The sequence below is a fragment of the Stegostoma tigrinum genome, chromosome 7 (assembly GCF_030684315.1).
Source record: "Stegostoma tigrinum isolate sSteTig4 chromosome 7, sSteTig4.hap1, whole genome shotgun sequence".
In the NCBI taxonomy this organism is placed as follows: Eukaryota; Metazoa; Chordata; class Chondrichthyes; order Orectolobiformes; family Stegostomatidae; genus Stegostoma; species Stegostoma tigrinum.
The window spans coordinates 43,887,609-43,913,078 of NC_081360.1; the positions used below are offsets into that span (position 1 = coordinate 43,887,609).

Sequence of the window (25,470 nt, forward strand, 5' to 3'; positions counted from 1 at the left end):
CAACCAGTCCTCTTCTCATAATTCATCTACCTTATTCATAATGCATTGTGTATTAAGATTCAAAACCTTTAAGTTTGTTTTATAACTTGAAGTTTGTTCTATAATCAAGTTTCCCTGCACCACTTTGGTTCCTTTGTACACTATGACACTTGCACGGTGTGTACCTTCCTTTTATTTTCTGGGAACAATCAATCCCATCACTAACCAGCAATCCTACCTTCTCTTTTACCCCTGATTTTATGACTTTCCAGGCAACTGAAACCACCCTTCCACTATTTAATTTAAATCCCCATCTACAGCCTCATTTTAGTGATTTTTCAGTACTCGGATCTGAGCATAATTCGGTTGGGGCCCATCCTGAATCAGATGGAGCCTATAAAGCAGGTAATGAGGCAGTGTTTTAAGGAGAGAATTCTGCATATTGGAACTTGGGCAGCTGAAAGCATTGGCACCAATTAGTGAAATGAATGGAGTGGGTGTTGCATAAGTGAACAGAGATCTGGGTGATTTTTAGTGATGAAGAGAAATAAAACTGGTGGGGAGGTGTACAGCCTTAAGGACTAAGAGTAAAGGATATCTGTTTTAAATTTCATTCCTTTTAACTAAAAGTGTTCAATGAGTAACTGATAGAAGTCTACTGGTTCTTCAGATAATTTTTTTTCATGAAAATCGTCATCCTACACATTCCTGAAGATATCACACCGAGATAATTTTCACACAAGCATGGTTTTTTCCATTGTGGTGAAAAGCCTGTGTTATCCTTCTTACGCATTAACATGGAGATAATCTAACTTAGGCCAGAGAGCAAATCTATACTATTAGCTTGAAGCAAATTATTATTAAATTGGAAAGGGTGCAGAAAATAATTGCAAGGATGTTACTGGGACTGGAGGATGGAGAGGCTGAATAGACTGGGACTTTTTTCTCTGGGGCATAGGAGGTTGAGGACCTTAGAGGTCTGTAAAATCATGAGGTGCATAGATAAGGTGAATTGCAAAGGTCTTTTCCCTGGAATAGGGGAGTTCAAAACTAGAGGGATTAGTTTTAAGTGAGAGGGGGAAGATTTAAAAGGGACCTTGGCAACTTTTTCACACAGAGCATGGTGTGTATCTGGAAAGAACTACCAAACGAAGTGGTAGGTGCAGGTACAATTCTAACATTTAAAAGACATTTGGACAGACACATAATTTGGAAAGGTTTAGAGGGAAATAGGCCAGATGCAGGCAAAAGGGACTAGTTTAGTTTGGGGTAAACTAGTTTGCACAGACTAGTTAGATGAAAGGACCTCTTTCCATGTTCTATGACTCTATAATAGTTTTCCAATCAAAATACTGATTTCCTGTTAGGCCGTGTCACCTAAGTGAACATTGTAATTGAATAGAATTTTGTAGTCATTTTCCATGTTTATCATTTGTGTCCAGGATGATGCTGGAGTTGTGGGCAGTCTTGGCAGAGGTCATTAAAGTTTGATGGCACTTAATAGGTTCAGGCAGATCTGGCCACAGATGGTTAATTATATGTGTACCAGATGCACTTGCAACCATGTCATTACAATTGTCCTGAAAGGAAAAAGACATTTTGTCTTTGGCTCATTGGTACTTCTTGGGATTTGTCCCAATGCAAATGGAATTTAACATTTATACTGTATGAGAAGAGTGTGCTAATTGGATGGCAAGTATATTGACTATTAGAGATTTGTCATGGAGAATGCACCAGATAAAAAAAATGGCTGAATGTTAAATGTCAAGATTTCTTTACACTCTAAACCAGACAGGTTGACTGTTCATTGTTAAGTCATCACCTGAGAAATGAACCAGAGAATGATTGACAGTTTTTAAAAAAATTAAAACAGGTGCAGTGTGTGTACATATTCATTCCCTTTACAAAGAGCAAAACTCTGCATATTAATACATGTAGCTTTCACGTAGGCAAGTGTGCCACACCATAAGTAATGATCCTAAGGCAGTTGACACCATAATTCTTTACACACACAGGATTATTCAGCAAATGATTGTTTTTATTTTATTTATGTTTTCGTTATTGATATCAGGAATTATGTTATTTATTTGAAACATTAGCACACTGATACAGTATAAACATTGACATGGCTTTCCCAATGACCAGATGGTCGTCATTCTAATGTAGATAGGATCCTGTGGAATGTATATCAGAGCATTCTAAAAGAATTAGCTGGGAAACTGAAGATTCCGCTGACCAATTACCCAATGCCTAGAGCCCACAGAAAATATTAATTTAAACTGGATAATTCAGGTTGTTCCAATGAAATCAAGCACATGGTAACTGAGGAAAAGATCAGTTAGACAATGTATTGAATAGTCAAAAACCTGAGTAACTTTACAACTGAACCCAAAGTTACCTCTCACGTACCCAATTACATCTTCCTTAGATCAGCTCCAACCCCAGACTTTGGCCTGACACCCAATCCTTCACCCTGCCCCCAAAGCCACCCCCCTTATCATCTTTTTTTTCACTCTGGATCTGATGACTCCATCTCCCACTGTCAGACTGATTCTTACACGCCCACCCTCACTATCTTCTGATCTGTCCCCATTTCTCCCCGACCCACCCCTTTCTCCAGCTCAGGACCTGACCTGCCTCTCCCCAGTTTCCCTTGCCACTGCCAGTCCTGCACTCACCCTCCTCCAGGCCCAATTTCTCCCACCTTCTCTGACCTATCTTAAACATTGTGTCACCTAATCTGGCCACCTTGCACCGAATGTCCTGACGGCCTGGCATTCTATCCCTACCCATTAGCACACTGACCCCTGGCAAACTACCTCCACATGCTTGGCATCCTACTCACCTGGCACTCTAATCCCTACTTAGCTGGCACCTGACCTTCCTAGCACCCTAATATCACACATACCTTGTGTGCTTAATGTTTGACAGCAGCTGTCAAAGTGGCTTTCTGTGGTTCTGGGTCTTTAAATTTTAGAATGGCAACTGACTGCTGTGAAAGGAGGTGTGATTTGCCTTCCTCAACAGTTCTGCATTCTCAGAATGGAAGTACAGCTCCATATTATTGGGGGAATCTTGACTGGAATCTCCTGCCAGAAATACAGAACTCTCTTCATTGGTGAACAAGAAGGGGCAGAGTGGCAGTCTGCATGAGATTGCTTTCCCTTGGAAAGTCCAGGCCACCATATTTTTCTTGCTAGTAGTTGTTTCTGCAAGTTGTCCCCATGAGTGCAAGGCCAAAATCTTTAAAAAAAAGTGTCTTTTTTTTCTTGCTAGAGTGTGTGCAGGGATGATGTTTCACTGGCAAGGCAGTCTAGATCTTGGGCAGAGAATAGAGTTAAAACATCCAGAACTGGGATAAGTAGAAATTTCTTAATTTAGCAAGTGGTGGATCTTTAGAATTCTGTACCCCAGAGGACTCTGCAGACTCAAACATTGAGTATATACATAATAATAGATTGTCAAGAAAAATCAGCAGTATGGATAGCCTGAGAAAATGATGTTGACGTGGAAAAACAGCCGTGATCAAATTCAATGGCAGAGCAGGCTGAAGGGGCAAAATAATCTATTCTTGGGAAAATTTCAGATTTCAATTTCAGAATCATTAATTTTTCATGAATTTCATGAGTTAAACCAGCATGCATATCAGGACCCCTCAATTGCTATCTCAGCACTCACCCACTTTGCACCCACTTGGATGAACTCACCATCTCTACCTTGCTTTGCCTTTTAGTGTTTGTTTGCTCATTCAGAACTGGAAGGTTCATAGATCAGTCAGAGACTGACTGGCCTTTATCAGTCAGGGCAGTTCATCTATTTCATTCAGGAGCAATGCTCTCCTTTTTGCAGCATGTGGTTGTATGAAGTCCATGCAGAGCATCAACTTCTGAAGCCGGAAGTTAACCTGTTTACAAGCCAATCAACGTGCTTGGTGCATTCTCACAGCTCAGAAGAAATGTTGGTCAGGCCAGGATTTGTCATCGGGGTAGGTCGATGAAATTCGAAGAGGATTATCGAGGGGGCAACTGCTGAGGAAGGGAAGTTGAGCAAGTGCATTCTGGGACTTTGAGACAGCATGGCAGGGTGCTGATGGGACAATATTTCTGAAGACATGCGGATAACAATGCTTTGGCAGACATGGGATACTGTGGTGGAAGGACATGGTCTCTACAAATCTGGGTTTGGTGGGGCACAGTGCAGCGCAGTGGTTGGCAGGAGGGTCAGAACTCGGGGGATAATGTTGGAAGATGAATGAAAGAGGTATGTGAGAATGTGTGCAACTTATGAACTGATGGGCTTGATGAGGGCCCAAGGAAGAAAGGAACATGGAGGTTTGAATGGGCTGATCAGTTGACGTTGCAACTCACCGTGCCAAGTACAACATTCATGGCCTTACGTGCTCATGCAAATCATAAATCCACAATAGAATTAGAAAATGGCTATGACCTCATAAAGGACCAGACAGAATAAGTGTTTTATTTCTGTCTGAGCATACTGGCTTTTCTTGCGAGTGAAATGAACCCTTCAAGGGCTAATTGAGTTAGCCAGCACTTGCACTGCAGAGGTTGAAATCATTTGTAATTGTAGTACCCTGTATGTAAGATGCATGTTGTGGGATACAAATCCTGGTCACAAGCAATCTTCACCCTGTAATTTGTCTTTACAAATTGATCATAGTTATTTCTATGAGGCAGAAATTATTATAGGCAAGCTTAAAAGTGCACTTCTGGGGCACCATTCACAAAGGCAATCCAAGATCCCATGGGCTGCAAAAGGGCGTGGAGTTGCTTTCCTTTAACTTTGAACTGTAAGTATTCACCAACGTGCTGTTATATGCAGTGCTGTATTTCTTGGATAATGTGAAAGTTGAAGAATGGGAAATAAGGTATCAGTAATCATACAACATTTACAAACTCCCACTGTATTTTCAAAATGTCAGATGTCCATGTGGAAGCATCCCATGGCCCTCCTTAAATTATAGAGTCACACAGCATTGAACTAGGCCCTTCAGCATACCATTTTATGCCAACCAACAAACACAAAACTATACTAACCCCATTTACCTGCACTTGGTCCTATTATGCCCTGCATTTTAAATGCTTGTCCTGGGCGATCTTAAAAATTGCAAGAATACCTGTATCCACTGCCCTGTCAGTTAACAGATTTCATGTTTCTTCCAGCCTCTGGGTGAATAACGTTTTCCTTAGAACCCATCCAAACCACTTACTCTTCACCTTAAACATATGCCATCTGGTTTAGACACATCTGCCATGGGGAAAACGACTCTCACGAACCACCTTATCTGTGCCTCTCAAATATTGTATACCTCAATCAGTTCCCCATTCAGCCTCCCCTGATCCAGCAAAAGAATACCCAACCTATCCAGTCTGTTCTCATAACTGAGACTTACATCCTAGGCATCATCCTCATGAGTCTTCCTTGCACCTTATCCAGTGCAATCACATCCTTCTGTTAATGTGGTGACCATAACTACGCACAGTATTTCATCTGTGGCCTCACCAATGCCCTATAAAGTCACAACAAGTCTCACCAGATTCCTCCATGATCTCTCTAGAAATATGGGTGATAAATGTGTTAGACAAAGTTCAGCATAAAAACAGTGCTGCCCATTCTTCGACCAGAGCTGTCATGGTGCATAAGAAAGGTCTGCTGACAATAATGTTCTTATGCTTTGATTGATTGAGGGGCCAGGGTGCCTTCCATACAATCCAAACAGGGGATGCTCTGTAATCGTATCCTGATGTTTTTGGCACAACTGGACCAGGCAAAAGTGGATTTGTTGGACACTTAAGAGCAGGGAGAGAAAGAACAGTCTTCTGAGGAGGAAAGTAAGGATATTGAGTAGGAAGACTATCACTTTCTGTATTATAGGGTGGTGCAGAGCAAGTGCAATAAAACAGACAAGATGTAATTGATACCCAGGTCGAATAGGTTTGAGCTGAATGCAGTGAGCGCTCATTGACTGTAAATTTGCGATGGATCAAAAGGCGAGCAGCTCCCAAAAGTAAATGCTGCTTTTGTTTAGTTTTATTCTTTGCTTTCTATAAGTGAATATTCTCAATCATTTGAAGGATTTTTAGTATATGATGCCCCCACATTCAATAATGAGATGATATTAGGCTACACTGTGCACAAGGGAAAGAACAGCATTTGATTATACAGCCTGCTGAGTTGAGCTGAGTTGAGATAATGCCAAGGACTGTGGCTAACATGAGTATCTCAATTCTTATAGCTGCAGTTAAAATGGCAGGTAATGTATCTGTGGTGAAGTGCCAGGTCATGCCACCTGTGTCCCTACAAAAGTATTTCCTTTTTGTTCTCCTCCATTTCTTGCTTTGTGAGGACCAGCTCCTGGTTGGCAGCACTTGATCTGGGCACAGTTAAGCTTTAAAGTGGTGCTGGTGCCAGGAATCCTGGGAGGTCCCAGTAATGTTGGGTGCTTCTGCCATTGTTGAGCAGAAGATAGCATGAGCAGGGTGCTATAGATGTGTGGTGTATAGGTAATGAGGAGAGCTGTGGAGAATAGCTTGAGAAAGCCAGCTGGGGTGCATGGAGATGAACCCTCTATGAAGCTCTCCGAAATTAACATGTAGCTGATGTCTGGTAGAATTCGGTCCAAAATGCCAGCAGTATATACTACCAGCAAAACTCACTGCATCTACTTGACAAGTGTGCTTTAGATAGCACCTTCAATAGCACTGACCTCTACTACTTAAAATGTCAAAGACAACATATACATGGGAGCAAGTTAACCTCAAAGTCACGCATCATCCTGAATTGAAGCTATATCATCATTCCTTCACAATCACTGGGTCAAAATTTCGGAACTCTCTTCCTAACAAAACCATGGCTGCCCCTCCATCACACAGACTGTAGTGGTTCAAGAAGGCAAATTAGCACCACCTTTTCAAGACCAACTGGGGATGGGGTATGTATGCTGGTCTAATCAACAGCAGCTACATTTCTAAATAAATGAAACCAAATTGAGATTTAGATCAACCACGATTCATAGAAAGCAGTGTATTTGGTCAAAGAACTGTATGACCTACACCTGTTCTCATATATTGTGAGGAATTGCTCAGTGCAGAGACTAAAGATGAATGAAGGAAGGATATCACTTAGGAGCTTGTTGGGTGTTGATAGACATATTGCGCTGCTAAACTAATTTCTGAAATGAAGAGTAATGATTGGATTAAATGATTTCATTAATAATACCAAGCTTAAAGTCAGTAGTGGTGGAATTAAATTTCCTAAAAAAATTTTGTATTCTTTAATTAATTGCTGAATTAGTTATGTATTCAGGATACCACATAAACATTTCTTGCAACTGATTTATAATAGTTAATTTGAGGTTTTTTTATAATGGTGTAGCCTTTTTCAAATCCAAGTCGTTAATTATTTCATGTAGCCTAAATTGCTGGGTATTTGTTGAATTTCTTCAGTAAGGTTTATGGATAAGAGTTGATTTGTTTGAGAAGTTTATGTTAACTCCACAATTGGAGTTTAGTGATTCGACGTTGAAAGGGAGACAGAGTACTCATTAAGTAATCATAGACCCTGCCCTTTTCTTTCTGTGCCTCTGGGTTTTGCAGATGTGAAGATATGGTGGATGTCCGGAGACTGAAAATGCTTCAGATGGTGCAGCTATTCAAATGTGAAGAAGATGCAGCACAGGTAAATCATTGAACTATTTAAGCACAGAATTTAAAATAACAAGGGGGCAAGTTCCTGCAAATTTAGAGGATTCCAAACTTGAATTTGGAATGTGATGCACTTATATTTCAATTGTGTTTTTTCTTCCTTCATATATAAAAGGCAGTTGAATGGCTAAATGAACTATTGGATGCCCTCCTGAAAACTCATATCAGACTAGGAGATGATGCACAGGAAGCCAAAGTTCTCCTGGAAAAGCACCGTAAATTTATTGATGTTGCGCAGGTATGTTGATGTAGTTAATGCTATAGCTACTATATATTTACTAAGGAAGCAAATTATAGGTAGTTGACTGTGGCGCAGTTTGAGCTAATTAACTACTGCTATCCACAAAAATGGCTTTCACTAATTCAGGGCCATTATCATACAAAAATCTGCAAGGCGCTTCAAGTTGAAAGAAAAATTGGACAATGAGTCAAAGGAAAAGTTTGAAGGGTTGACTGAGAAGTTGCTTGTGAAGACTTGGGGTGAGAGGAAAGGATGGGTGAGAGGAAGAGGGACTGTTCCACGTAACCTACAAAGAGGCAGGCATAGCTGGGGCCCATGCGGGTGCCCATGGCCACCCCCTTTGTCTGTAGGAAGTGGGAGGAATCGAAAGAGAAGTTGTTGAGGGTGAGGACGAGTTCGGCCAGACGGATGAAGGTGTTGGTGGAGGGGGACTGATCGGGCCTGCGGGACAGGAAAAAGCGGAGGGCCTTGAGGCCATCTGCATGCGGAATACAGGTGTATAGGGACTGGACGTCCATGGTGAAAATGAGGTGTTGGGGGCCAGGGAATTGGAAGTCCTGGAGGACGTGTAGGGCGTGGGTGGTGTCACGGACGTAGGTAGGGAGTTCCTGGACCAAAGGGGAGAAAATGGAGTCCAGATAGGTGGAGATGAGTTCGGTGAGGCAGGAACAGGCTGAGACAATGGGTCGACCAGGGCAGGCAGGTTTGTGGATTTTGGGAAGGAGATAGGTTTGTAGGTTACGTGGAACAGTCCCTCTTCCGCACCTACACAGGCCCCAAACCCCACCTCTTCCTCCGTTACATTGATGACTGTATCGGCGCCGCCTCTTGCTCCCCAGAGGAGCTTGAACAGTTCATCCACTTCACCAACACCTTCCACCCCAGCCTTCAGTTCACCTGGGCCATCTCCAGCACATCCCTCACCTTCCTAGATCTCTCAGTCTCCATCTCAGGCAACCAGCTTGTGACTGATGTCCATTTCAAGCCCACCGACTCCTTCAGCTACCTAGAATATACCTCCTCCCACCCACCCTCCTGCAAAAATACCATCCCCTATGCCCAATTCCTCCGCCGCATCTGCTCCCACGATGAGGCATTCCACTCCCGCACATCCCAGATGTCCAAGTTCTTCAAGGACCGCAACTTTCCCCCCCACAGTGGTCGAGAACGCCCTTGACCACGTCTCCCGCATTTCCCGCAACACATCCCTCACACCCCGCCCCCGACACAACCGCCCAAAGAGGATCCCCCTCGTTCTCACACACCACCCCACCAACCTCCGGATACAACGCATCATCCTCCGACACTTCTGCCATCTACAATTCGACCCCACCACCCAAGACATTTTTCCATCCCCACCCCTGTCTGCTTTCCGGAGAGACCACTCTCTCCGTGAATCTCTTGTCCGCTCCACACTGCCCTCCAACCCCTCCACACCCGGCACCTTCCCCTGCAACCGCAGGAAATGCTACACTTGTCCCCACACCTCCTCCCTCACCCCTATCCCAGGCCCCAAGATGACTTTCCACATTAAGCAGAGGTTCACCTGCACATCTGCCAATGTGGTATACTGCATCCACTGTACCCAGTGTGGCTTCCGCTACATTGGGGAAACCAAGCGGAGGCTTGGGGACCGCTTTGCAGAACACCTCCGCTCAGTTCGCAATAAACAACTGCACCTCCCAGTCGCAAACCATTTCCACTCCCGCTCCCATTCTTTAGATGACATGTCCATCATGGGCCTCCTGCAGTGCCACAATGATGCCACCCGAAGGTTGCAGGAACAGCAACTCATATTCCGCTTGGGAACCCTGCAGCCCAATGGTATCAATATGGACTTCACCAGCTTCAAAATCTCCCCTTCCCCCACCGCATCCCAAAACCAGCCCAGTTCGTCCCCTCCCCCCACTGCACCACACAACCAGCCCAGCTCTTCCACTGCATCCCAAAACCAGTCCAACCTGTCTCTGCTTCCCTAACCTGTTCTTCCTCTCACCCATCCCTTCCTCCCACCCCAAGTCGCACCTCCATCTCCTACCTACTAACCTCATCCCACGTCCTTGACCTGTCCGTCTTCCCTGGACTGACCTATCCCCTCCCTACCTATACTCTCCTCTCCACCTATCTTCTTTTCTCTCCATCTTTGGTCCGCCTCCCCCTCTCTCCCTATTTATTCCAGAACCCTCGCCCCCATCCCCCTCTCTGATGAAGGGTCTAGGCCCGAAACGTCAGCTTTTGTGCTCCTGAGATGCTGCTGGACCTGCTGTGTTCATCCAGCCTCACATTTTATTATCTTGGATTCTCCAGCATCTGCAGTTCCCATCATCACTGATCATTTCATGGCACCAGCTCTGAGACTAGCTTTTAATTCCACATATATTAACTGAATTGCAATATGACCTGCCATATGATAGGATTTGAGCACGTGTCCCCAGAGCATTAGCCTAAACCTCAGGATTACTAGACAGTGACAGGAATTTTGCATCAATCTTCAAGATAGAGAATTAAAGTAACATTCCAGAAATAGCTGTAAATCAGAAAATGGAAGGGAGAAGGGACTCTAGAAAATCACAATCATTAGGGAAGTGATACTGAACAAATTGCTTGGGCCATAGGCTGACAACTCCTGGGTTTTGATGGACTTCATCTTAAAAGTAGCAAGTCAAATATTTGATGTGTTGATTTGTAATTTTCTAACATTTCCCAGATTCCAGGAAGGTTCCAAGAGATTTGAAAATAGCAAATGTATCTCCAGTATTCAAGATGGGAGGGAGACAGAAAACTAAAGTACAAACTTAATATCTGTCCTGGGAAGATGTTAGATTAAATGCATTATAGCAGGTACTTAGAAGTTTAAATAATCAAGTGGAGTTAACATGGTTTTGTGAAATGGAAGTCATGTTAAACCAATTTATTGGAATTCTTTAAAGATGTAACTTGTGCAATGGGTAAAGGAGAACCCGTGGATGTTCTGTACGAGTCTTCCAGAAGACATTTAATAAGGTGCCATATCAAATAATCAAAGATTGTTGCAGGATATAAAAGCCTATAGTATTAAAAATAACATATTGATGTAGATATAAATAAAATTGGCTAGCTAACAGGACATAGAGTAAACATAAAGAGGTAATTATCTAATTGGCAAGATGTAACAAGCATAAGGATTATCACTGGGATTTCAGCTGTTTGCATTTAATATAAATGGCTTTGGACGAAGGAACAGATGTGTCTGGCTGCTAAATTAGCTGATTAAACAAAGATTGGTAGGAATATAATTTTGTGAAGAGGACATAAGGAGACTACAGTGGGATTTAGATAGGGCATGTGGTAAATATCTGACAAATGGAGTATTATATGGGAATATGTGAAATTTATCAATTTTGGCAGCAAGAACCTAAAATGAAGTATATTATCTAAATAATAAGATTTCAGGAGCTCCAAAAACCAGGTGGATCTAGCTGTTGTTATGATCCCAGCTTATGATAATACTGGACAGGTCAGATCACAGTGTAAGACCTGGCTTGATAGTCTGTAAGTTTTATTTTTCCATTTTTGTTTGTTATGGCATCAGTCACTGAACATATGCAAGGCTGCCGTTTTACTTTAACAAAAGAACATAAAAGTTTATTGCATGAAAGAAGGCCACAAACACCATTATACCATATATAAATATCAAAAAAATAAACTTTTACCCCAGTAATATTGTTACAGTCATTCAAACATTGAAGAATCCTCCCATGCCCATACTAAAGCTTCTTACTCAGTTGTCAGGCGAGAATCCATTCCCTTTGGGCAACATTTTGCACCTTCACTCAATATTGTTTTCTTTAACCAATGTCTTTGCCCAGGATCCTTATAAGAAGCTGCTAACTCAGCTCACATATTACTCATATTTTTAGTATCTTTGTAGGATGTCTTCCTCCCTGGCACTTCCACTGCCTTCCACTTCGAGCTTTCTTCTCACTAACTTCTAAGCACCTCAGGAATTCTGCCTGGACTTGACTCCTTTAGACTGTTAATAGGAACGTGTAAACGTCACTACTGTTCGGCCTCTTCCTCTTAACGAATCTGATTTTGGCCTGTTTGTCTCACTCTCGCTAAATCTCTGTCTCCCCCTCACTAAATAGCACTCTCTATGCTGGTGGTAACAGGCAAGTCAGGAAAAACCTTAGCAATTATCTTCCCAGCTGACTTGCTGGTCATATAATTTTTTGTAAAGCTCATACCTGGTATGTTTTAAAATATTACAGTGAGAATTTAATATGAAAGTAGGGAGGTAATGAATCAACTATGCCAGGCATTGGTAGGCGAACATCTGGGTTACTCTTCATGGTATTGTTCTCCTTATTTAAGGAAGAAGGTAAATGTATTGGAGGCAATTCAGGGAACGTTTGCCAGATTAATATCTGGAATGGATGAGTTGTCTTCAGAGGAAATGTTCAATAGATTTGATTTGTATCTGTTGGAGTTTAGAAGAGTAAGGGGGGGACTTGATTGTAAAGAATAGGATCCTGAGGAGTATCAACAAAGACATAAGTGAAAAGGTTGTTTCCTCTTGTGGGAGAATCCAGAGTTGGGGTCATCCTTTTAAAAGAAAAGGACGTCACCCATTTTTTTCACGTATGGTTGTGAGTCTTCAAACTCTCTTCCTCAAAAAAAAACAAATAAAGCCTTTTAATATTTTTAACATAGGGATAGGTAGCCTCTTGCCAAGCAAGGGTGTGAAATGTTATCGTGGGTAGGCAAGAAAGTTGAAATACCAGATCAACCATGATTTTGTTGAATGGCAGGGCAGGCTGGAGGGGCCAAGTGCTTGCTCCTCCTGCAAATCGTATGTTCAAGTACATGTGCTTTAACCTTTCTTTCTGGTTCACTGATTGAAAAGCCAGAGGGTGTAAGGGGTGACTTCCAGTTTCACAGCAGTAACAACTCCACCCCCACCCCCAAAGAGTGAGGTAAATTGAGCCAACCTACCTCCTCACCCACCACATTCCAAAACACAGCAGGCAGGTTGCAATGGTGTGGGAAACAGACCACTTGTCTCGCCTGTCAGGAAAGCAAGTATCTAGTTTAGTGGCACATTGAGGCTCTGATGTGGTTGTTAATTGACTATTTAAGGGCCCTAGTTGCTGATGAGCTGAGAGGGTTCCTTATGGGCCTTCTCACTCAACACCTCATAGCCGAGATGACAGTAATGAGTCAAATATCTCTCCAGAGTCAATGTGCCTGATCATTTGCCCTTCTGCTCAATTTCAGGGAGGGAAATTGTAGCCATGGCATGATTTCAGTTATATTCTCTGACAGGAAATTTGTAGTTGTTCCCATTTTTACAACTGTAGGGGTCAGTGTTATAACATCGAGTGAAGTAGTAATGCTAAAATGCTTTTGCTTCATTTGTTGCACTGTTAAACCATGAATATAATTAGAGCATATTGGCCTGTCAATTCCATGCCAGTTCACTGCAAGAGGAATTTGCATAGTTCCGTCTGCTCTGTGTTTTCCCTGAAGTCCTGATTTTTGTTTTGTCCCTCCAGATTATTATTTAAATCTGTTTGGAAAGCTGTGATTGAATTTGCCTCCACTGTATTATCAAACATTGAAATCCAAATCCTTACCACTTGTTGTGTAGAAATAAGTAACTACTCATGTTGCTGTTATGGCCTTTGCCAAGTATCTTATAAATCAGTTTCCTCTGGTTCTCAACGCTTCCATCTATGGGAACAGATTTGCCATATCAACTCTGTCCAGACCCCTCATGATTTTGAACACCTCTCTTTCTTTATCTGGAAGAACTATCCCAGCTTCTTTGCTCTCCCCATGTAACTGAAGTTTCTCACACCACAGAACTATTCTCAGAATCTCTGCTCACCCTCTTTGTTATTTTCATATCTGAAGCGTGATGTCCAGAACTGGACATAGTGTTCCAGGTGAAGCTGATTTATTGTTTTTATACAGTTTTATTGTAGCTTCCTCGCTTTTCTACTCCATGACCCTATTTACGTAACCTAAGACCTGTATGCTGTATTAACCAGGCTCTCAACCTGCTTTTCTCTGTTTTTAATGATTTGTGCGTCTGAATCCCTCTGTGCTTGCACCACCTTTAGAATTATTTTCTTTACTTTATATTGCGTCTCTATGTTCTTGCTACCAAAATAAACTATGTCATATGTCTGTGCATTTAATCTAATCTGCTACTTGTTCATACGTTTCACCAGTATGACTATGTCCTTTTCAACTCGAACATTATCCTCCTCACACTTCATAAATATAAGAACAAATACTAATAGGCCCAAAGTGTGGAGGTAAAGAAAACATTTACATAAATAGATGAGCAATATTCCAAATGTTTTCTTCTTTTTAAAAAAAAGCAATTTCTGGAATATGTGCATTGCTGGCAAGATTTGGATTTATCATCCTTCCCTATTTTCCCAGACAAGATAGCTGTAAGTTAACTTATGCAACTGAATGACTTGCAAAGAGTCAACTAAACAGGTGTGACGTTGGAGTAAGAGCCAAAAGAACTACGGATGCTGCGAATCAGGTACAAAAACAAAGTTGTTGGAAAAGTTCAGCAGGTCTGGCATCATCTGTGAAGAAAAAAAAAACAAGGTTAACGTTTAGGGTCCGGTGACCGTTCCTCAGAACATTAGAGTCATATATTGGTTCAGCCATGGGAGGATGACAAATTTCATTCCTGAAGGGATATCAATCAACCAGTCATGTTTTAATTGCACTGATGTCAGTTCTTTATTTGCAGCTTTTTTTTTAAAAAGTGAACTCAAACTGTCAAACTGTTGTTCAGATTTTAATTAGTTCCATAGATTTAGGCCTCTAAATTCACATTCCTTAACATTGGCAGTTAGGTAAAATGTAGATGCTTAGACCACCTGAACCAAAATAATAAGAAATATGGTCACACCACCCATTTTTCAGATTAGAAATGAACATTAAAGGTTCCAATATGGCAGGTACTGTGCAGTGGAATTACATCTAGGGCGGTCAGGCTAACAAAAATATTTTACCCTTGTTACCCAATATTGCATCCTATAAAACTTGCTGTTCTGGAACAATATATTTCCAAATATCTGCATGAAATTTCTTGAATTTTGCTGAGTTTTGTTTTCCCAAGTGCCACTCCTGCTTTGACCGTGGGCAATGTTTCTTCATCGCAATTGTAGTGAGTTTAAAACAAAATATTGGAAGACCAGTATGCAGTAAAGGAGGACATGTTAAATGTTCAGACATAGACCCTTCATCAGAACCAAAAACTCAAAGTCATTTTTGTAAAACTGGACAAGATGAAGAGGCCATACTGAGAATATTAACAAATTTTTAAAAAGTATTCGGAATACTTGGCAGTCATTTTGCATCTGCTGAAAACTGTTAAGTTAATATTTCAGATGTAACCTTTATCAGAACAGGATGAAAATTGAGAGATTGAAATCTTTTAGAGGATTGCTAAATTTGGGCATGCTATATGAAAATTAATCCCACCAGGTAGTGAAATAACGTTAAAACAACAGAAGTGTGTGGAAATGGCTCAGTAGATTGTGTAATGGCATGGAAAGAAACAAAACTAAAGCTTCAAAATACTAGCTGCATCAAAGAATCCATCTGAGCTTGCAAATAACTGTGAAAGTTGATACTTCCGAGAAACGATACCTTCAACAATGCGACACTTCTTCAGTACTGCATTAGAGTCTCATTATTATTGTCAAATTCTTTTGTCATATTATGGCCAGTTAATTTTAAACGTGTTACATTAATTTTTTTTGCATGGATGGATAATGTGGTATTTAACCTGAAACAAGGCCTTCATGTTATCTTCCAAGATAAAGCACAGCTATGGATTTGTGCAGCATAATGGGAACATTGATCTCAACTGAAATGATGTGCGGCAATCCTAGGAGGGAGTGTGATTTCCTCAATATTTTGGGTTGAGAGATGAAAATGCTTCTGTTGTGCCAAAGCTGGCACAGTTACTGAATTTTATGTTGAACTTAATGAAATATGAAATATGAAAACAGAATAATGGGAGCAAGAGCTAGGATGGCTAGTCGTGAAGAACCAGGTTTTTGTTGTGAACAAAATTGTAAAAATCAACAAAGCAAAATGCAAATAACATTTATCCATAATGTGAGCAGCAAGTAGAGTATACTAGACTGGAAGAAAAATGAAAATTGTTATCGAAGAATATTTTGGACTTTGGGAAGAGAGAAATCGGCGAGTATTATGACATCAGAAAGTGCTAAAAGATCTGTCAAATGTTTGTAAACGGAGCCGTATTTAAACACTTATTTACATATTTCCAAAGACTTTAACACTAATATTAACCTTAGCTGCCAATTTAGCATTCGTGTTAATGTCCTCATCCTGGTTAAACACAGGTGTATGGTGGCAGACTATACAAAATTATAGGAAAGCAGAACATTGCTTCTTGATAGTTGAACATGTGAACTATTCAATGACTTAAAATATCCTGCTTGCTTAATCAATGTGTCTGTTTAGAGAAGACTAAGGTATTTTTAATGATGTATTATTATCCAAAAAGTCATTAATTCAGTTTTGCTGATATTTTAAATTTTATTTGAAATGAAATAGATTGCTATCAATAGGATGCAAAATATGCTCCAAGTAACATCTTTCCTTTTTAATCTCATCTAATGATCCACCTAGAGCACCTATGATTATGGAAGACAGTTGCTACAGGCTACAGTGGTGCTGTGTCAGTCTCTCCGGTGCACCACAAGGTCATCAGGCGAGACACTACCAAGACTGAACCGAGTCTGGAAACAGTTTACTGTGACATCAGAAGAACGGATTCACAGACTGAACTTGGCTTGTGCATTTAACTTGGCTGCTGAAAAGGCTTGTGTTTTAATTTGTTTTTGGCCTGGAAATATTTAGATACACAATATCACCTAAGAAGTACTTTTCTTCACTGCCCTCCTGAATGTGGTGACTCATTTACATTTCACATATAGGCTTAGCTAATGAGTAAATTTACATGGCATGATCAAGTAATCAAGCATGATTCGGTCAGTATCTGACATTTCTCTACTCGCTTTACAATGAAGGCGTCTGGGTGCCAACAAGGAATAGAAAGCCTAGATGATTTTTCTTTTACCTTCCTGACCTGAGGAGCTGAGGTCAATTTTCATGTCTGACTTGCATCAAAGTTAACTCCATATAGATCTGAACTTGTAATAGGAAGGTCATTGATGTGAGTCAAGATCATACCCCACACAAAAATTGCCTACACAGCTGTTGCAAAAACACTTTGTCCACATGCTTCTGTTCTGTGAAAGAGAAACTTAAGTCTAATAGGAACTACTAGCAACTGGAAGTACTTGCTTCTGAATAAATATCTGCTAACCATTTTCTAAGGTTATGATTAAATAATTCTAGATTTGACCATTTTGTAGAAACTAAAGCAAATGAATGTTGTAGCATTAGCACGTTCACTCTGTTACATTGGTATGAATTGAATTAATCTTTTTAGGGATTCCACGTGGCTCGTTTTTGCATTTAGTAGCCTTCTCCATTTTGTAGTCACTAGAAGAGTCTCCTCATTCTGCAGAATGGGAAGAAGAAAAGTGTACTTCTAATTGATGTATAATTAGCATTATTTTGTTATTTCATTGTTCAGAAAATGTAGCTCTCTAATGTTAATTATTAATGCTAAAACGTTTATTTTTCAGATTAAAAAGTTATCCAAAATGTTTATATTTCTTCATGAAATCTAATGACGAGAATATAGTTACGCTTTTACATCAAGAAACTTTTCATTTTACAGAATGCATGATTTTTATCCACTTCCCAGTTATTTGCTAGTAAAATTTTCTCTGCTTAGTTTTAATGCACTATTGGTGAATTATGTGTAGTCATGACTTCCCATGCACATATCTATGATAAATATCTTTAAATTTGAAGATTGTGTTTTGCCTCAGGGTTTGTATTTAGCAAGTAGAAGCAAGTCGAGTAATTCTGTCAACAAAAGTGTATTGTAGTGCTCTAAAAGTCATGTTTTGCATTTCAGTCAAACCTACACCTCTAAATGCCACACATTTGAACAATTTGATACCAGAAATCTAATATTCTGATACATACTTTATAACTGCATGTGTACTGCATAATTAGAGTTGATTGGAATTTTATTCAGCCTATGGTTATGCCACATGCATTATGTTTCATAATTTATAGTCATTTTTTCTTCAGATACTGAAGGATTACTCACAACTGGAGGAGCACACTGAAGCCTGGAAGGAGTTTCTGGAAAGATTTGATGAAGTTGAAGTCACTGGAAAATCACTATTAGACAGATTAACAGTGCCTGTGATTTATCCTGATGGGTAAGATTTATGTTATTGACACACATCTGTGCAAGGTGTCTTTCAAGCTAAGCTGAACAGCTAGTATCATTTAACAGCCACAAATCATTGGGAAAATGGATGTATCTTCAGCATTTTCAAGTGGAAAAATTTTATTCCGTCAGTGTCTATACTGTAGAAAATTCTCAAAGGCCTTTCATAGAAAGGGGGTGGAAAAAATTGGTTAAAGAGATAAACAAGTGGATTACATATTATGATAGAGATGGGAGAAGTGGTTGAAAGTTTGTTTAAAAAAAAGTGTGTAAGAGAGGTTTAGGCAGAGAATTCCAGGGGCAAATGAAGGCTGTTTCACATTGTCAAGAAGAAAACATGAGAAAATGGTCAGAATTGTAGGACTGAAGGGTGTTGGAAAGAATATCAAGCATACTGTAGGGACAAGGTGGACATAGCCTTGGAGCAATTTGAAGAAGATTAGTTTAAATTCAATGCAGTCAAAAGCAGGGACCAATTGGATTTCATCAAATGTAGTGAACAAATCATGCTGAATGTCGGACAGGACAGGTGGGGAAAAGCTGAATTTTCAACAAGTCAATAAATTATTAATCTGTGATATGCATGAAGAAGAAATGTTTAGAGGTGGCAAAAGCATGGATAAATGGTAAGGTATGACTGTCTCACTGTCCATAAGATGGCAAAGGTATCAGCTTTGTGAATGCTCCACAATAACTTGAGCTACTGCTCCAGATTTGAAATACGGATTTGCCATGTCTTCGACCGTGCCTTCGTTGTGTGATTCACTTTTATTTTCTTTCTATTGACTGGGAAGGACCCTTCTCTGTCTGCCTTTCCTGGCTGGAGAAGCATTTCCAAGGAAGCATTAAACTTGGGAACTACTGTTCCCCTAGCTGCAGTCTTTTCTTGAAAGCAGCCTTTGTTTAGTGTCTGTTCCAGGGTGTTTTCAATGCAGCTGTCACTCTTATTTCAGTTTCTGGGACCTCCTGTTACCCAACACCTGTTTTGGGCATGTCCAACCCCCCCACCCATCAGCTGTTCATTGAATTCTGCTGGTAAGATTCAGTATCATGCCCCAGCTCTCTGCCTGTGCAGACATGCATCCCAATTTGGAGCCCAATGAGAAACCAACAACCTTCCAGTAAAACTGAGCTACAATGGTTTGAAATGCTTCAGACACATTTGAGGGTATGTGGTGTGAAATAAGTTGGCAGCCTTCATGCGGTTAATAATTTGAGTAGATCCACAGTGCAATAGTCACAATTGAGTGACTTGTTTACAATGTCATTCAGATCATAATGACAACTGATGTGAAAATTAGAAAACAGATTTTTCTGAAGTTGAAATTAAAGGCTGTAATTTGCACAATGTAGACTTTTTTTTTTCTTTTTGCCTGATCTGTTCTATAAGTGAGCTTGAAAGTACTTGCTTCTGACACTTGGCAACAAATTCATGAAGTAAATTACTCTAGTCTTCCGCATTAGCCTTCTTCTCTGTGAACTCAGAGATCATGTTATATTATTTACTGTATGTCCTATATTGTGATCAGTATGTAATTTAGAAGTGGTGAGATTTAATTGAATCTCATATCGTTCATTATCCAATGTCATGCCTAACTTCGCAGTAAATTTGTGATTAGTTTTATTGTGCAAGGTTGTATAAGAGAAGTAACATTTGTTTTGGCATTACCTATTGAAATGCATAAAGAATTATTTGCCAGTAGAATAGATCCTGTAGATTTAAACTAAACATCAAAAGTGGAGGTAGGCCCTAGCTGAGTTGTAAAATCTGCAGCACAGTAAAGTTATGCAAGAGTTTCTTTTAGAGGCAATTTGGACATGATAAAACCAAATAAATAGTGGAATCTCTACTATTTCCTTAGTCTTTGTAGAGGGTGACTAAACCTGCCACATTCTTAAAGTTAAGGGAAACAGTGGCCTGATATTTTCATTGGGCTAATAATCCAGAGGTCTGTGCTCATGTTTTGATGCCATGGGTTTGATTCCCAACATTGCAGAAGTTGAAATTTTGAATACAATAAAAATCCGGATTTAAAATGCTGGCCTAATGACGACCATGTAATCATTGTTGTGAAAACATGGAGTGTCCTTAAGGGAAGAAAATCTGCCATCCTTCCTCCACTTGGCCTCGGTGTCACTCTAAGCCCACAGCAATATGGTTGACTCAGAGCCAGTAGGAATGGGCAATAAAGCGACACCTTTTTCCATTAAATAAATGTTAAGTTTATTTTAAGTGGCTTTGTTCAGATGAAGATGAAGAAATTATATTTCAAATCATCTTGGGCAAAATGAACACCAAACATTCAGAATTCCACACAGTGGTTCATTGAAGTTTATTTTCAGCTGTTATGATTATTTTACATTTCAATAATTCTGCCTCTCCATACTTAAATGTGTTATCAATGTTTTCCAGATCTGAGCAGTACTTTGGAAGCCCAAGTGACATGGCCTCTACAGCAGAACATATCCGAGAAAAGATGCGACTGGTTAGCCAAAAGAAGCCACAGATGCCAGAACATGTTCCAAAGGACAGTTAATGGATCAGCCTTTTTAGTGTATGGTCAAAAGCAAGACTGGAATCACCTCCTCAGCATACCATTGAGATAACAGAAATTTGTTTTGCATATGATGGAACTATTTACACTGGAAAATGTGTTTGCATTCCAAGTGTGCGTAAACTGTGAAATTTTGATAATGGACTTTGAAGCAATTTTTGAGTACAACATGAGCAGTTTTACTTTGGAAAAATAAGCCTGATATCCTATCTGTGCATTATATGTGTAGAATTATTGCAGAAATACATTCTGCAAGTGAGAGAAATGGACTCCACTCCATGCATATTCTGCACAGCTTGCATTTGAATACAGGCCATTGTCAGCTTTGACTGTAGAAGCCATATTGACTAATTAACGTTGCTGCAATGATATTAAGATCTGACAATAACGTAATATTGGAATTGAAAGCATTGCACTGAATTGAGTTCTTACCCCTAGAGCTTTTCAGTCCTGTCAACTGTTAAGTTTAGTGGTTGGTACAAAAGCTTAATGGTGCTACAAAATATTTTAGAATGTCCATGGACTAAGCAGTCCTTTTTACTGTTCTTAGACAGATGCTGTGGTACTTTTCTGCTTTTATTATATCTGTTCGTAGATGTTGATAAAATATTTCTCTTGCAGTTAATGTTTTTTTTTAATTTGCAGCTTTAAATTGTGCCAATATGAAATGTACATTTCAATGCCTTTGCTATAATTTCTTTGTTTTTCAATACCTAATCTGTTTTACATATTACAGCAATTACATATTAAATGATATTTGATGATAAGGAGCTTTAAAATACAGATAAATGACTATGTTTTGACAGCGCAACATTTCAAGTTGCAATTTTGCATTGGAAAGTAATGGTTCTCATCCTTGCAAAATAAAATGCAATATGTACACAAAGTATCACTGACATTTGTTTCCCTCAAGATGGTATGAAAAAAAAATTGAAAGCCCAAGGGACGGTGATTACTTTTCCATTCATTCAGGGAAGGTAGTGTCACTGGCCGCAGTGTTTATTGTCCTTAAGAAGATGGTAGTGAGTTAGCTTCTGAATTGCTGTCATCATCGGGGTATAGGTGCATCCAGTATGTCTGTTAGCAAAGGGAGTTCCAGAATTTTGACCTGGTGACAGTGAAGCAATAATGATATAGTTCTAACTCCAGATAGAGTATGATTTGGAAAATACTTTACAGGTGATGACAACCCCATAAATCTGCTGACTTTGACCTCTTAGATGTTAGGGATGTGGGTTTGGAAGGAGCTGTGGTGAGTGTCTACTGCTGGCTTTAAAAGAGTGTACATAAATTACTGGAAAAGCTCAGCAGGGCTGGCAGCACCTGTGAAGAGAAATCAGAGTTAATGTATCAGGCCTGGTTGCCCTTCCTCAGTGTGTTGGTTAATCAAGAAGTGATATCAAGCTTGGGTTTAATGGTAGAAAGCTAGAAAGATTAATGGAGGTAAGAAAAAATCAGAAACGTAAAATATAGGCATATATCTAAGACATGAAGCTGAAACTGAAATTGTGATTTCATTTCAACAATATGGATGTGAATACAGGAGTATCCATAGGAGTGTAGGTGCATAGTTCCTTGAAAGTAAAGTCTCAGGTAGACAGGGCGGTGAAGAAGGCATTTGCCATGCTTTCCTTCATTGTTCAGAGCCTTGAGTGTACGATTTGGGAGGTCATGTTGCAGCTGTAGAGGACATTGATGAGGCCACTTTTAGAGTACTGCATACGTTTCTAGTATTGTTGCCCTTCTATAGGAAGGATGTTAAACTTGAAATTGTTCAGAAAAGATTTGTTCAGAAGTGCACCTTCTCTGCCACTGTTACGTTGTATTCCTTGCGCTGTTTTATTATTCACTTTATACGGTATGATCTGCCTGTGCTGCATGCAAAGCCTAGGTACAAGTGGCAACAATAAATCAAATCAAAACTTTGATGAAGCTCCAGAAAATACAATACAATAGTTAGAGATGCTGATAAAGAAGGCAAATGGATTACAGCCTTTTCCAGGCTTTTGAGGCTTTCTGTCGGAAGTTACGAAAGTCACATATTTAGTTTTCATGGTCAGAATAGATCTTTTCTTCAATAGAGGATCTATTTTAGGCCATAAGATCATTAGACGTTGGAGCTGAAGTGACCCATTATGCCCATCAAGTTTGTTTTGCCTTATTATGGCTGGTCTGATCATTCTCAACTCCACTTTCCTGCTATACACCCATAACCCTTGATTCCCATACGGATTAAAAATCTGCCTTGCATTGTTTGTACAATATTTCACGCACTTTTTTTTACATTGATACTTAAGGATCTTGCTGAGATTTCAGGCTTTTTTAACATTTCAGAAAATATGGATGTGTTATTCAGCCTTGATTAATCACACGAGTCTTTACTGTAATTATAACCTTCCATTGTTAAACTGACAAGGTTCTTAAATATAAGACCAATGTAAAAGTGATACTTTGGAGGTGCTGGAATTGATAGAATGAAGAGTTCCCTGTACAAGTTAAGGAAACAGGGAACAAAAGTCATAGGTTCTCCTTTCACAGGAAATACTCAATTGCGGATGAGGTAAGACTAACACCTTTCAGTCCTCAAGAACACATTAATGATATCTCTGAAAGAAAAAATGATGCTGTAAGAGTAAATTATTCATGAAAATAATGTGGAAATCTGCAATGGCCCAAGAGCATAGCTAATTGCCCCTGTGAAATTAGAAAGGATTTTGTAATTGAGATCTTTTGAATAATTGCCAGTTTTTACTTTTTTTTGCCTTCTCTAGGACATGCAGAGTTGGTGTACATATGCAACATCAAAGGATGTGTCGTACCAATGGACCTGATGGCCTTTCTCTTACCTTGTATGCGAAAGATAACAACATCCCTTTATTCTAATTGTTTCTTTTCTCCCTACACATTCCTTCTTCACTTTGTGCTTCATAGAGATACATCCATTTGTTCAGATGCATTATTGACCTGACATAAATGTCATTACAGGAAAATTGTCACACTGTTGTTTTTGACCTTTCCTTATCTTTGTTTATTGCAAGTCCATACTGACATTCCAGAGTGCAGTGAAAATAGTTATTATCAGTACTGCATTGCTCCTTACTGAAGTGTCACAGAATGTTTTCTGGAGCCTTCCTGGAATGCAGACAGCTGTTCTAAATCTGAAGGGCACTGAATATGCCAAATAAAAATTTGCATCTTTAAAGGTTGAAATGTGAAATAGTTTGCTAAAGTGTTTTGTTTTGTCATTTCCATGTCATTTTTGTGTTCTATTTCAGGCTGTCACAAGTTAGCATCTAAAAATAGGAAGCAGCACATAAGATGGGATTCAAAATCACATAAGTAACTGAAAACCTGCAGGAAATTTTTTATAAATCAAACAACCAGAAGTATCACAAGAAAAAGAAATCTTCATGAATAGAAGTAATAAATCACCTTTGTTAACACGTTCAGGAGTGTATACATGTTGCTCACTTATGAGATGGCCCCACATGAAGAAAGCCATTTGTCAAATTTGCTCATCCATCCACCACTTCCTCCCCATCCATTCAAAGTAACTGTATGATGTGGGAGCTGACTGATCCCATTGTGAACAGCAGCGACCACATTTGCAGCAAGTGTTGGTTGCTGGAAGAACTCCGGATCAGAGTAAATGATCTGGAGTCTGAGCTTCAAACTCTGCAGCACATCCGGGAGGGGGAGAATTACCTGGACACTTTGTTTCAGGAGGCAGTCACACCCAATAGATTAAGTAATTCAAATTCAAAAAGTGTTCAGGGACAACAGGGTGTGACTGTAAGTGAGGCACGTAGGGGGATTCTGAGTTCATGAGTGCAGGAGCCTCAGCCCTTGACCTTGACCAACAGGTATGAGATTCTTGCTCTGTGTACGGATGAGGGAAAGGACTGTGGACAGGATGAGCCAGCTGACCATGGCACTGTGGTGCAGAAGGCCATTCAAGAGGGGGGAGCAAAAAGACAGGTAGTTATAGGGGGTCCTATAATTAGGGGGACAGATAGTATCCTATGCAAGCCGGATCGGGAGTCCCACATGGTGTGTTGCCTGTCCGGTGCCAGGGTGCAGGACATCTCCGACCGGGTTGAAAGGATATTGGAGCAGGAGGGGGAGGATCCAGTTGTTGTGTTCCACGTTGGGACTAACAACACAGGCAAAGCGAGGGTAGAGGACCTGTTCAGGGATTATCAAGCACTAGGAAAGAAATTGAAGTACAGGTCCTCAAGGGTCATAATCTCCGTGGCCTGAGCCATGTGCCAATTGGCATAGGGAAAAGAAAGTTAGGGAAGTAAACACGTGGCCAAGGGATTGGTGTGGGAAAGAGGGATTCCATTTTGTGGGGCATTGGCATCAGTTTTGGAACCGGGATGGGGGGCTGGATCTGTACCGTTGGGATGGTCTCCACCTGAACTGATCTGGAACCAGAGTTCTAGCAAAAAGGATAAATAGGGTGGTCAGTAGGACTTTAAACTTCTGAGTGGGGGGGAAGGGAAAGCAAAAGTGACAGGGAGTATGGAGTTAAATGGAAAGATAAACAACAGGATAGCATGTGTACAGGAGGGTTTAAACTCAAGGCAGACTAATAATACAGCAAAAAGG

General features: G+C 40.2%; 1 protein-coding gene across 8 annotated transcripts in view; it reads left to right on the top strand.

The window, feature by feature from the left end:
• The window catches only part of sestd1 (SEC14 and spectrin domains 1), a 127,714-nt gene extending 103,709 nt beyond the window's left edge, over window positions 1-24,005 (top strand). For 6 of the 8 annotated variants that reach the window (XM_048534419.2, XM_048534421.2, XM_048534420.2 and 3 more), the window contains 5 exons: window positions 7,593-7,674; window positions 7,816-7,938; window positions 16,618-16,809; window positions 18,160-18,293; window positions 20,718-23,152. In XM_048534419.2, the coding sequence (XP_048390376.1) occupies window positions 7,593-7,674; window positions 7,816-7,938; window positions 16,618-16,809; window positions 18,160-18,293; window positions 20,718-20,841 (655 nt within the window). In that variant the 3' untranslated portion in view covers window positions 20,842-23,152. Of the gene's footprint in view, window positions 1-7,592; window positions 7,675-7,815; window positions 7,939-16,617; window positions 16,810-18,159; window positions 18,294-20,717 lie in introns of all 8 variants that reach the window. The other 2 variants (XM_048534424.2, XM_059647195.1) reach the window with 1 other exon arrangement.
• The last annotated feature ends 1,465 nt before the right edge of the window (window positions 24,006-25,470 follow it).